Source organism: Delphinus delphis, chromosome 21 (assembly GCF_949987515.2).
Source record: "Delphinus delphis chromosome 21, mDelDel1.2, whole genome shotgun sequence".
In the NCBI taxonomy this organism is placed as follows: Eukaryota; Metazoa; Chordata; class Mammalia; order Artiodactyla; family Delphinidae; genus Delphinus; species Delphinus delphis.
In genome coordinates this window covers 8,137,358-8,151,303 of record NC_082703.1, presented here as the reverse complement: position 1 = coordinate 8,151,303, position 13,946 = coordinate 8,137,358, and the positions used below count along the sequence as shown (strand labels likewise).

The window sequence follows — 13,946 nt, the reverse complement described above, 5'->3', positions numbered from 1 at the left end:
AGAATTGGACTTCTGGAGATAGTCAGTGACATTTTCGATCTCTTTTCAAAATAATTTAAAAAGTTGTTTGTTTTCTTTCATTGTGTTTATATTTGAAACGAAATGAGGTGGGCAACTTCTGCTTCCCACTCTTCGCAAACCCAACATCCACCCCCCCCCCCCGCATCTTCCCCAGACCTGCTGTCGGCACCTCCTCTCCTGGCATATGAAATCCACCAAAAACAAACATGACTATTTGCTGAATATCTCAGGTATTGTATAAATGAAATTCCCAGCTATTGAAGTAAAGGCACTCCCTTCCACAATAGAAGAGCCCTGGGATTTATTTTTGAAGCATTTAAAGTTAATAGAAATTCAAATGCTGACATTTTCTTCTTATACTCCGGATTTTCAAGTGCTTTAGAGATACATTGATGGTTCATCATTTCCTTGCAATGCAAATTCTCTGTATCCCTCCTGTATCAGAAGAGTAGATTGAGGGGTGGAGACTAGATCAGCCCTACTGTTGCCTCACGATGGGGCAGCCGGGGAGGGTCCCCGCCAGTCTCTTGGTACTCAACTCACAACACAACTCACAAGTGGCTTGCACATAGTAGGCAATCAGTAAATACCTCTTTCCTTTTTTTTCTCCCCTCCCCATTTTTCTCTCTCAGTGAATGGAGGCTGGTCTTCCTGGACAGAGTGGTCAGCCTGCAATGTTCGCTGTGGTAGAGGATGGCAGAAACGCTCCCGGACCTGCACCAACCCAGCTCCTCTCAATGGTGGAGCCTTTTGTGAGGGAATGTCAGTGCAGAAAATAACCTGCACCTCTCTTTGTCCTGGTGAGATATACGTAGATTCCCTTTTCCCTTCGGATCCACCAACATTATTGGGCTGGTATGAAGCTCTCAGTAGAACCTTCCTTTCCAAAGTTACCATCTTCCAAGTTCTTCGAGTGGAGCCTTTGTCCAAAGTGCTAATGTGGAACTCATTGTAATAGCAAGAACATGGGTGAAATACCTCTGTTTGGGGGCATAATTTTTTTCTTAATACTCAGATGACCCTAGACACTCACCATCAATAAGCCAAATGTTTTGACGTATTTTTATACTACCAGTGTTTGATTGGGCTAAGCCATCCCCTTCTCTCCTCGGGTTCTCCCATTTTGTAGCATTCATCTGTATAATAGGGATTAAGTGAGGTGTCTGTGAGCACAAAACAGGTACCAAATCCTTGACCTTTTATCATCAGTCACCAATCAACTAACCTCATCAGTTTTACCTTTGTATTTATTGGCAATATAATTGGCAGAGATTGTATCACAGCAGTTTCCATTTCGAATGTGGGCTCTGCTTGCCTTCCTCTCTGAGTAGAGAGAGGCTTCCTTTACCAAATATGGCTTTTGTGAGTTCTTTTGCTCATCTTACTGGCTCTCACCCAATTTATACAATGAGGAGTAGCTGAGATGGAAGATGACTTTCTGAATGAGAAGCATATCCTCCCACTGAGAAATCAATTGATCCTGGGTCTCACATGCATGGTCAACCATTAGCTCCAAGGACACTGGACCAGAGACTCGTGTCTTTAAAATTGCGAGTCTAGTTCCACTCAAAGCTAAGGCCAGGCTCTCACCAGCAGCATATGCTTGGAGCTTTGTTTTGAATTTGCATTCAGTATACATTTATTGAGTGCTTACTATGTGCCGGGTACTGTGCAAGATACATGTATACATGTAATGTCGTTTAGCTCTGTGTTGTGATTTTTATGACCCCCAGTTGACAGAAATAGTGAAGTCAGGCTAAGTGCTTACTTAGGGTGCTTCACCCAGAAGTTGACAGAACCAAGATAAGGACTCAGACATTTTGCTTCAAGTTCAGTATTTGTATTTTACCCTGCTCTTGCCTAGCTACTCTAGATTAAAAATGGCAGTGTCTTCAGTAACCCACATAAGCATGGTTGGCCTTTTCCTGGGAGATAGTGGGACACTTATCTCCAACAGCTGCCATAATCTCTAGGGTGGTTTTCTAGGAGAATTAGATTCAGTTTGTTCGTTTCTACGTACAGCGGCAATGCACGACCCAAGAAATTCTATTTGTGTAAGTCTTGGCGTCTTGGGGTTTGGCTGACCTGTTTCAGTTTAATACTGTCAGTATATATGGGTTTAAGTTTTTCTTATTGAGGGGCTTTTAGGACTTGAAGAGCATTTATTCTGCTCTCTGTTCTAAACCATGAACCCACAAGGAAGCGGTGATTACCAGTGGTTCCTGCACATAGTGTATCTGTCCATCTAAGGTGCATTTGGGCATGAAAGATGGGGAAAGAATGGATAATAACATTATTAGCTAACCCAAGGGCATGGGTAATTCAAATATTTGCCCAAATTCAGTAAATTGGTCTCATCCTGAAATAGCAAGAGAATTACGCCACTGCTTTTGTTAGCCTGTCTCTTTAGGAAAGAAACCACGGAGAGAAGATAAACACATATATTATTTTGTTTTTGTGGTGGTGGTGACGGTTTAAAATCCAGCTCTAAGAACAACAGCGGCCCTGGGGTGAGTCTCCCAACAGCTGCCAGATTCATTCTAACGATGGTTCCCTCTGTTTCCCTTTGAAGTGGACGGGAGCTGGGAGGTGTGGGGAGAGTGGTCAGTCTGCAGCCCAGAGTGCGAGCATCTGCGGATCCGCGAGTGCACAGCCCCAGCCCCAAGAAATGGGGGCAAATTCTGCGAAGGCCTAAGCCAGGAATCCGAGAACTGCACAGATGGTCTCTGCATCCTAGGTAACACCTTCTGTTGCACGTCTTCTGTGTCTGTCCAGCATAGGAAAAGAAATGCCATGACCGTTAATTCGGTGAAATAAGTTCACAGAAAACAAAATCTCCCAGAGCAAAGAGAATATGGGTGAAAAGTGTCGAACAGTAGACAAAGAGATGTTTAGTAGAGGTGGGGTCATTTTAAACATCGTTATCACTGTCAGTTCCACAAATGCTATGTTTATGATGGACGTAACCGGATATGATCTGAAGATACATGATGAAAGAAAATGAGTTAGGCTTTTGAGCTTAGCAAGTCTTTTCTTTTAGGGGCCAGCATTTTTTGGTTTGGTGAAATTCTGATACAGATCACCATATGCTTGTATTTCTCCCAGGAATTTTACAGCACTATCAAGTGTTTCGTGGTCCTCAGGGACCATGGTTCTGGAACAAAGGGACGTGTTGTGACTGTTGCCTTACAGATGGGGGGAAAATATGGCCCTGAGGAGGTGGGTGGGTTTTGTATCAAATTGGTCTGGCAAGGCAGGAAATAGAATGCTCATTTCAGAACTCCCAAGCCTTTGCTTTATTCCCGAGATTACATTACAGCCATCTTCAAGTGACTGTCTGCCTGGTTATGAAAGTATGGGAGGGTCAAATAGAGCCACATAGAGATTGGTTTTAATTTGGTGCTGTCCTATACTAGCTTCGTGGTCTTGGGCAAGTCATTTAGCTGCTTAACTTCTCTGACTGTAAGTCCCAAAAAAGTACCTATTGTTGGTTATCGTCAAGGCTCAGTGATAAAATAATGTATTTGTATATTTCATGGAACAGAATAGGTGCTCAGTAAATATCAGTTCCTTCTCTACTTGCCCACTCAGATGTGCTAAGGTGTATTTGATTTTTCTTAGATCCTTCAAAAACAGGAGATTCAAGGCATACCTATTCTCTAGAACCAGGTTGCCTTCTTGGAAAACATCCAGCAAAAAAGAAACAGTGTAGTTCAATAGTGTGTCATCTTTTCAGGAATATATGTCCTTTTTATTTGGGAAGATTATGGTATGAAGGAAACATCTAAGTTGCATTTTTTTTTCTGTATCAATATGACTAGCTGTGCTTGAAAGCAAGCCTCTACAAACAGTCGTATTTTCAAAATAAGTCTAAATGGTTAATACATTGAAACATTGAAAGAAGCACTTTCTCATAGCCCATAGTTCCTTTGTTTGCTGGTACTACTGCTGAGTAGCCTGCGTGTGTCAGATACAATACAAGGGTCTGTAACTAAAGGGAACTTACCCACCAGTCTCAGTGATGAAAGGGCCTGCTCTCGAATAAATACATCCCGTCCCCTTCCTAAATGTAAGGAAACATTTTTTTAAAATCAGCTGTATTGATGTCTAAGTTACATATGATACAGTCCACCCATTTTAATTGTGCAGTTGGATGAATTCTGACAAACATGTACGGTTGTATACACCATCACAAATAAGTCAGAGAACATTTCCATTAATCCCCAAAGTCTCCTCATGTTCTTTTGCAGTCAGTCCTTTCCTCCTACCCCAACCACCTTCTACTTTCTTTCACTTGACATAATGCTTTTGACGTTCCTCCATGCTGTTACCTCTATCAGTAATTAGTTCTTTCTTATTCTTAAGTAGTACTCCATTTGATGGATCTACCACAATTTGTTTATCCTTTCATGAGCTGACGGACATAGGGTTGTTACCATTTGGGGGCTACCATGAACAAAGCTTCTATGAACCCTTGTGTACAGATCTTTGTGTGGACATGTATTTTCGTTTCTTTTGGGTAAATACCTAGAAGTGGGATTGGTGGGTCATATCATAATTAGATATTTAACTTTATAAGAAACTTTCCACAGTAGCTGTAATCATTTCAATTTTTACCACTAAGATGTAACTGTGCTAATTGTTCCACATCTTTGCCAACACTTGGTATTGGTCTTTTTAAAGTAAGTCATTCTAATGAGTAAGTACATTTGTGATTTTAATTTGCATTTCTGTAATGGCTAACGATATTGAGCAAATTTTCATTTGTTTATTGGTCATTCATCTATGTTTTTTGATGAAGTGTCTATTCCAGTCTTTTCAAATGTAAGGAAACAACACAAATTCATTAGCAAGAAGTTTAAGGAAATGTGTCTCTGGCCACCCTTGACTACCACCAGATTTATCTGAAATATACCTTTAAGGTATGACTATTTTTAACATGTTTGTAAACATATTCTTCCATTGATTAGGACTGTAGTTAGGACTCTAATCTCATATATCTTCTAAAAAGCTGTTGACAGTATAACTATGTGGCTACTGATTATAGTTTAGATGATCATTAGACACTTTTGAAATATTAGAAATAAGAAAGTACTGGTTGAATTTTAGATGACCATATAATAACCTTTCCTAACAACCAGCAACTGAGCTTGAGCTTGGGGAAAATTCTATGAATGTCAAGCTTCAACCTTGGTTGACTGACACTTAGAGTTACTGATTGAAGACAGACAATGGTTAGCTCCTAATGTGAGAAAGAATTGTTATCAAATATGTAAATATTATTCATTTGCACTTGTAATATATGGTTATTTTTTAGTTGAGTAAGAGTTATGTTTAGGGCTAAAAGGAATTACCAGCACTAAGAGGATAGTGACCAGTCTAGATCCCAATTTTAAAATCTGAGATATTGTATTCATCAGGGTTCTCCAGAGAAACAGAACCAATAGGATACGTATGTAAGATACAGGCTATAAACATACGCACATACATACATATGTAAAGAGATTTATTATGAGAAATTGGTTCATGTTATTATAGAGGCTGGCAAGTCCAGAATCTGCAGAACCAATGTCCCAGTTCAAGTCCAAAGGCTGGCAGGCTGCTATAGAGCCAGGAAGAGCCAATGGCCCAGTTCAGAGGCTTTCAGGCAGAAGTCTCTCGTACTTGGGAAGGATCAGGACTTCAGCTGATTAGATGTGACCCACCCACATTATAGAGGGCAATCTGCTTTTCTCAGCCTGTCCATTTCAGTGTTGGTCTCATCTGAAAACACCCTCACAGACTAATGTCTGACCAAATATTTGGGCACCTCATGGCCCAGTTGTGTTGGCACATAAAATTCACCATCATAAACGCATATGTACTTGGGAAGTCCCAAAGCATAGTTCTTTCCTTGGAGCCAGTCAAGCCGAGGTTCAGGAAATTGCTTTAATTACTGAATGAAACCCTTCTTTGGACATTGGCCATGTGTGGTTTTAGTCTCACATGTGCAGTTTAGTGGATATGCTGTTTACATTTTCCAACAGTGGAAATCAAACGGGTAGGGAAACAGTGAGGTTTAGAATATGTTCAGCACTGAAGGTTGAGAGCTCTGTTAAATCCCCTCCTGAGTTTAAAATGCTGTGTACGCCTTTCCTTTCTGTTCAATCTATTCGTTCCCCTATTCCCTTTCCTACTTAAGCATGAGTTTTTCTAGCATTCTTTGCCTCTGTAATATGCATATTAAGATGTCTGTCAGACATGATCAGAGACTCTTGATGGCTACAATGACTAAGCTTCGTGATGGAAAAAGAGTGAAGCCTGTGAAATCATAGAGGTGAATGAGATGTATTTATACATCAGTGGGAAAGGGGTATGTTTCTAAGAGCCCAACACTGGGACGTATTCTGCCCTTTTAGACAGAGAGTGGCTAGTCACGTCAACAAAAATGAATAGCATTTTACTATCTCTGCGGGAATCAATGAACAGCAGTCTAGTTAGATGATGCCAACATCACTCTATGCTTCTAGCTGGTACTTCGCCAGGGTGCTCTTGGTGAAACTAGCTGTGCTCTCAGGATAGAGATCCAGTGAAGGTTTGGTTTGATTAAAATAGCATTTGGCAACAGCTCTATGGAGCAGTCGCTTCCTGAAAGATCTAGGTCATGTTCCAATTTGGGGATTTCCTTCTTTTAAATTTTCTTCCCTTTATGCCAGATACGACCCTAAAGCAAGTCCTCAATTCCCAACTTCTCTTGGCAGTTACACAATGACATTGCTCGGCTGTTGGATGACCTACAGTTCTTTGCTTTTATTTAGCTCTCAACAAAGCATCTGGATTCCTTTTGTTGTCCCTGAGGGCTGCATTCCTCCTAGAGATGGAGCTGCCAGCTCTGAGTGATCACTTTAATATTGGGGTATGGTTGTTGCTAGGTCGGTTGTGACTAGCACAGGACCTTAGTGTTATGCTGTCACAGATGGCCACACCTAAATGCCCTCAACAAGGAAAGAGATGCCCCAAGACCGGGGAGTGTAAGATTAAGCAGTTGGTACCAATAGCAGTGAGTCCGAGGTTCCAAATGACAAGCATAAACTAAACATCCAGGGCCTTTACGCTAGAACAGTTCTTTTCGAGGAAGATAATTACATGGGATGACCGTCGAGAGACAAGAACTCGTGGATCCATGTTTTTTAAGCATTAACGTCAAAATCAGGTAGTTTTCTGACCGCTGTCCTTCCTACTTGCTGAACTTAGCTGCTTCTGTGCCGGAGGATCACAGAAATGTCCGTGTAAATGACATGTACGTTCCTCATTGGCAGGAACAGAAGGGTGAAAATAGTGGGGTGTTTAGTTTGAGTCTGAGAAGTAAGGGGAGCCTGCTCCCTCTCCTTTTTATTCCAGCAGATGAAAAACTAAGGGCTTTGGCTTCAGAGGATTGAGTGAATCTGCTTCAGAGGGGATTAGTGCCCAGATGTGCAGTGAGAACGAAGCCAGAGAAATGTCACAGGGACCCAAAAGAGAGAGGAAATCTTCAAGGCTGAGCTACCTGATAGCTAATCAGTCCTTCTTGTCAGGATGTGAGCTAGGTCATTTCAACATTGACAGTTCAGAAATGGAAAGATCAGTTACATCGTGCTTTGTTTTCATTTCTCCTGCGTTACACTGATAAGAAAAGTTGGAGGTGACAGTTTGGAAACCCCATCAAGGATAAAGATGTCTATACAATAGCAGGTTCAAATAAACATCCCCAAGCTACATCTCATAATCTAACCACATTGTCTGTTGAACTATCTACTTAAGTGACCTAAAGGAAGCACCTGAAAAGGTGAGCCTGTAATCACATCAGAGTACAGGTTGCCTTGGAAGCATTTTCTCATTGTTATCCATTACAGTAATTACCTGGGTCCCTTCCCTGTATTTCTTTAGGGCACTGAATAAGAGAATATTCACTCCAGAGTTAGCTAAGTGCATCCGAAACAACTCTTACTTTTTGCTAGTGGTTTACAGAATATTTGTTTCATATATAAGATTATAACATGGATGTCCCTTTACCAAAACGAAAACCGTCATGTCCTTTCTTTGGGCAGAGAGTCAGGAATCATGTTGGACTCTTCTAAAAACTTTTTGTTGGATAAGGTCATATTTCAGGGCCTGCCGCACTACATAATTGGTTAATTATAGCACAGTGAAATTCTATATAGCAAAGAAATAAAAATGGCATCAGCAAGATAACATGCTAGCACAATGCATTAAGTTGTCATGAAGTTTCCTACTGCTTGTTAATTCTCCCAAGTAGTTTTAATGTTAAAAACCCATTTCCATTCCATTTGTAGTACATAGTAGGTATTCCTTTTTCCATGAAGATTTTCCCTAGAAATACCCAATAGCTGCCTTTCTGCATAACAAACAATTGATTAATTCAGAGTTGCCTTTATGTAGACAGCATAGAAAATGTGGATATAATATTGCAGACCCACAGGAGTGATAAGAATGTAGATTTGGACATATGTGGTGTCATTAGCAACTTAGCCACAATCTCTCTCCCATGCCCCAATAATACTTTCCCGTTATGAGACCCAATAAGAAGATCAGTGAATAACACGCTTTAACGAGACAGAGTGAAGTGGCTCATAACAGAAGTTTCCGTTGTGCTTAATTAAAAAAGAAAATAGAGATAGCTCAATACTCATATGTCTTAGTGAAAGCATTTTTTTTAAATTCTACAAGGCTAAAACTTTTACTTTTGTGCCTTGTGGTAAGAGGATTTGAACTCTGGTGCCACATCCTGTGTGGAATTGAGCATAAAAAGGAAAAAGAATGAGCCACATACGGCAAATTACCATAAAATGTCTCCGCTTTGTTATCCACCCTCTGTGGACTTTTCTGCATTTATGCCTTGTTAACAAGAAGATAAAGACAGCTGATTGTCTTTTTGAGCATCATCCCCCTTCCAAGTAAGGACTGACCTTCATCCATTGGCCCATTGATGATTGATATGTATTTAGTAAACCACTGAAAATCTATGGCCTCAGGCATAGAAAATAAATTTATGGTTACCAAAGAGGAAAGTGGGGTGGGGGATAAGTGAGGAGTTTGGGATTCACATACACACACTACTGTATATAAAATAAGTAAATAACAAGGACTTACTGAATAGCACAGAGAACTATACTCAATATTCTGTAATAACCTAAAAGGGAAAAGAATCTGAAAAAGAATATATATAACTGAATCAGTTTGCTGTACACCTGAAACTAACACAACATTGTAAACCAACTATACTTCAATTTAAAAAAAATCTGTGGCCTTTCTTTTCAACCAGCTCTGAAACAAGGACTTAAGATGCCCTTTTTTTTTTTTTTTTTTTTTTTTTTTTTTTTTTTTTTGCGGTACACGGGCCTCTCACTGTTGTGGCCTCTCCCGTTGCGGAGCACAGACTCCGGACGCTCAGGCCCAGCGGCCATGGCTCACGGGCCCAGCCACTCCGCGGCATGTGGGATCCTCCCGGACAGGGGCACGACCCCGCGTCCCCTGCATCGGCAGGCGGACTCTCAACCACTGCGCCACCAGGGAAGCCCTAAGATGCCTTTTGTGATACAGGAAATTTTCCCTCTGTCATCATCATCTCTTTATTTCTTCCCAGACATGTGCCACATGTACGTAGTCATGACAGAGTAACCTACATAAAAATTTCCTTCTCAGCTAATAGAAACCAATGCAATTATTCTGTTTCTTTCTTCTTCTTTTTCCTATTCCTATCAACTCCCCCTGACCCACTACCACCATATTTCCATATGAACGTTTACACTGGGCTTACATTCTTTTAGTGGAATTGGACAGGAAGTGCTGTCATACTCCAGAAACATGTCTGGAAGATTATTTATCTCTGAGGCATCTTGTTAACTTTGTTCATTTTATGAGAGGAATTGAAATAAAACATCTCTCCTGTAAATAGGAAGGACTCTAACATTAAATTTGGGCAGCTGGAGAACAGGATACATAACTCCATATCACATTACTTAGAGAGGGTACACACAGTACACACGTCACATTAGAGAGAGAGGAAGAAGACTAAAACAAAACCAAACAAAACAGAACAACCCCAAGAAAACCAGATAGACAAATAAGAACAGATCCCCGTGACAGTGTAAACTGGAGACAGAAACCCCAGTAGAAAGCTTAAAAACATTTCTTAAGGACGGGAAATTTTAGCCACAGGGCCAGATGGTTGATGGGAATACAAATTCATTACAAAGAAAAGAGAAATATTTTGTAGATGGCATCCCCAAGAAGCACAGGGAAGGCACTGGCTCCTAACTGGGGATCGCGAGAAGGTACAGAGGTTGAGTTTCCATGAGGGCTGGCCCAGGATGGGCCTGGGTTGAGCTGGCATTGAGAGCAAAGGCTGAATGGCCTTCCAGCGTCCTCTGTGATTCTGAGTTGAGATGTTATTCTCTTTCTGAAAAATTAGAAATGGACATGAACCTAGAATTGAGAGAAATGAATGAGCTGAGCCTATAGGATTTGAACATTTATCCTATAGGTAACAGGTTGAAGAATCCGGGCTCTGGCGTCAGATTGCTTGAGTTTGAATTTCGGTTGCAATGCTATGAGCAAATTTCTTCATTTCTCTATGCCTAAATTTATTCCTCTATAAAAGAAAAGTTATAATAGTGTCTATTACAAAGGGTTCGTTTTGAGGAGGAAATGACCTAAACCATGCAAAGCATTTGACATCTGTAGTGAGCACTCCATTTGTGTAAATAATAATAATAATGTGTGTGTGTTCTAGTAAAGGGATTCCTGTGGCAGAAAAAGTGTGTTTTCCATGTTCTGTGGAAGAATTGACAAGTGACACTTTAGATATTTTGTTAAAACATTTCGTAATATATCTGACTAATACAGTGTCTAATGAAATAAAATGTGCTTCACATTAAAATCTATGGGACACAAATTGTGTTCTTTGTATGAACCAGTTCTGAGGGGTAATTTGAGACATACCGTTAGTTGGAGGAACACGGTTTACAAGGACCCTAACAACTCATGAGGATTCTTCAACTTGGTGTCAGACCAAAGTGTCAATATCCTTTCCCAGAAACGTCTGAGAAGTAGCTGAGAGAACAGCTCTTGATTTTCCAGTCTTCCTTTGCAGGGGGGATTTAGTTATGAGGAGGAGACAGACCAGGTGATCTCTGAGGTCCCAACAAGTCCTAAAATTCTATGATTGTAACAACTAATTAAAAATAACTCAAGGGGAAGGCCCAGGAGAGAAGCCTGGATGGTCCCCAAGTGAGAAAATCATTCTTCATTATACTGAGAGCTTCCCTCGTGTTATGAAATACACATGTTCTAACAATTGTGTTAGAAAATAAATTTTCATAAAGCAAATTCTAATTTGTCAACACACATTTAATGATCCTTTGTCACTGGTGGGGGGAAAATCCCCCACACGCACTGCTAGACCATAACACAATCTCCACATCCCAGGATTATCGTCCTGGTGCCGGCTCTTCTGGATCAATGGTATCTGTTACATGTCAACACTTCCATCATTCAACATTCCCACATCCCCAGATTAGCGATTTGGGCATTATTTTTTGTATTTTTAAAAGCTATCTAATAGATTTGGTCAGTAACTAATGATATCCAGAGTCAGGAAGTTTCCAAAATTTAGGCTTTCTGTCCTATAAAACAGACTCTCCCCATTTCAGCAGTTCTGTGTATTCCAGATCCTACCTCTGCAGTCTATTTAATCAGGACTCCACAAAACCCTGGGTAAGAAATATGAGTCTGGATTAGAGAAAGATTTAATGTCTGAGATCATAGAGTGGACCAGCCGTAAAAGAAACGGCAAGAACCCAACCAGGGAAGTGATTTAAAACAGAGTAATCTACTCCTGTAAAGGATTCAGTGCTCTCTGGGGTGTGCTGAACAAAGTGAATTAATAGAGGTGGAGGAAACGTCTTTGTTTCGATTCTATATTTTCTCCTTACGTTACAAATCAAATACGTGTGTATCTTCAAGAGCATTGAGACATGTGATCCAGAAAGCGAAGATGATATGAACATCACCAGCATACATTATCCTTAGCCCTGGCCTTGTCCTTTTTCCAGAGAAGTGTCAGCATCCTCCTAAAAGCCCCGGCCTTGCATACCTGTGTTTGGGAGAGGACGACATTAGTGTGCAGTGGAATAGAAAATTGCCGTGATCATTTAGAAAGAGATCATGGGGTAGGGAAAAGGGTTCTGCACCGGGAGTAAGGAGTCCTAGGGCTTAGTTCAGTTGTTTTGTTACTAGCATGTGACCTTGACAGATCTCTCACCATCCCTTGCCTTCTGTCCATAACTATCAAATGGGGGCGGGATACGGGGTGCTGGGTGATCTCTAAGCTTCATCTCAGTATAAAAACTTGAAGTCATCATGATTTTACAGATACTTGTCTTTTAGCCAGCTTTGAGGAGATATTCTAGTTCAGTCACACCTAAAATTCACCGTTTGGATGATGAATATGCAGGGTGATAGGGGGACATCTTTTAGATCTGAAACAAAGGTAACCCCCTCCCCTACCCAGCAAAGCCGGTTGCCAGCCACCCCTAAGAACTGAGTCATCAAAGCAGGCCTCTAGCATCTGCTCCATTCCCTTCATTGAGAAGCTACAATGTCCTAGGAATTCATACAGAAATTAGGAAATTTAGGGACCCTGACTTTGTAATGATCGTGATTGAAAGCACATACAAGGCTGAGTAGCACTCATCTGTTCAACAAATATTTATTGAGTACCTACCATATTCCACTTACTGTTCCAGGCACTGAGAATAGATGAAAAACACAGATATAGACTCTACATGCCTGAGGCCTGAGGAAGCTTAGAATAAAACTACAAGTCAAAGATTCACAATTCACAGTTTCTTTTTCAGCATTTTTTTTTTTTTGATAAGACAGGACTGATGGCCTGTGTATATCAGTTGCTAAGTATTTCTTTAGCAGTCAGTGAATAGTCATCATAACACCCTCCCCAGTCTCACCACCCCCACCCCCAATCCATTCCCTACCCACACCTCCCTGTGACCCAGCAACTAAAGGGACCGCCCTGGACACAGCAGAAAGTCACCATGACCCTATGTCAGGGCTGGTGCTCACACTGACAGGAGGCTTCTAAACTATTTTTAAATAATTTGAATATCACTCCTCCCTTAAGGTAAGGCAAGTGATCGTGATGACGTTTATCAATAGATTATTCCCTTAAGCTTGAATTATAGACCCTGAACATTTATGGTTAGTTTTGAGTGAGTGTGTATGTCTGTATACACATACATACATTTTCCTGTTGTGGATAGAAGGGAGGGAATCCAAGCAAAACAATTTACAGCATAGAAGAATCTGAATATGCATCTTCCCTCGGAGCAGAATTGGAAACAGCGCATTTTATCACTTTGAGGCCAATTGCCGATAAGAAAGTCTTTGCAGACAGATGCTTAAACATCTTTGCTGTAACCCCAAAGCATACTGTACCCTGTATATCCATCATAAAAACAAACTAACCCACAGTGAATCGGTGGGAATGGACAAAGGTGGTAAGAAATCTAGACATTGAAGTGATTGAGTTCAAAAATGAAATATGCAAATGCCCCTTGGGAGTATGGTCATTGTGGATACTTATTCATCTGAGTTTAGGAAATACAAAAGACATTCCTATAAGAGACGTCAAATTTGAAAGAAGGAAGAGGGAAGACGACATCATCTCATGCACACAAATTGTGTGATTTGACTGAGGGGCCATTGTGGAAGGTCTTTGTCATCATAAGTCGTATCCATGAGCTGTCTCTTGTAGTACCCATCTGATTTCCCCTAATTAATACGATGGGATCTTGAACAGTTCTTTGGTAGAACATATTAATACAGCTGATCTTCATTTACTGATGTATATCTCAGATCTTACGGGGTTT

At 40.7% G+C, this 13,946-nt stretch overlaps 1 protein-coding gene across 3 annotated transcripts in view; it reads left to right on the top strand.

Moving 5' to 3' along the window:
- UNC5D (unc-5 netrin receptor D) overlaps nt 1–13,946 on the top strand; it is a 603,365-nt gene that overhangs the window by 482,046 nt on the left and 107,373 nt on the right. For 2 of the 3 annotated variants that reach the window (XM_060001380.1, XM_060001379.1), the window contains exons 6-7: nt 654–821; nt 2,594–2,758. In XM_060001380.1, coding sequence (XP_059857363.1) covers nt 654–821; nt 2,594–2,758 — 333 coding nt within the window. The remainder of the gene's footprint in view (nt 1–653; nt 822–2,593; nt 2,759–13,946) is intronic. The other variant, XM_060001381.1, reaches the window with a different exon arrangement.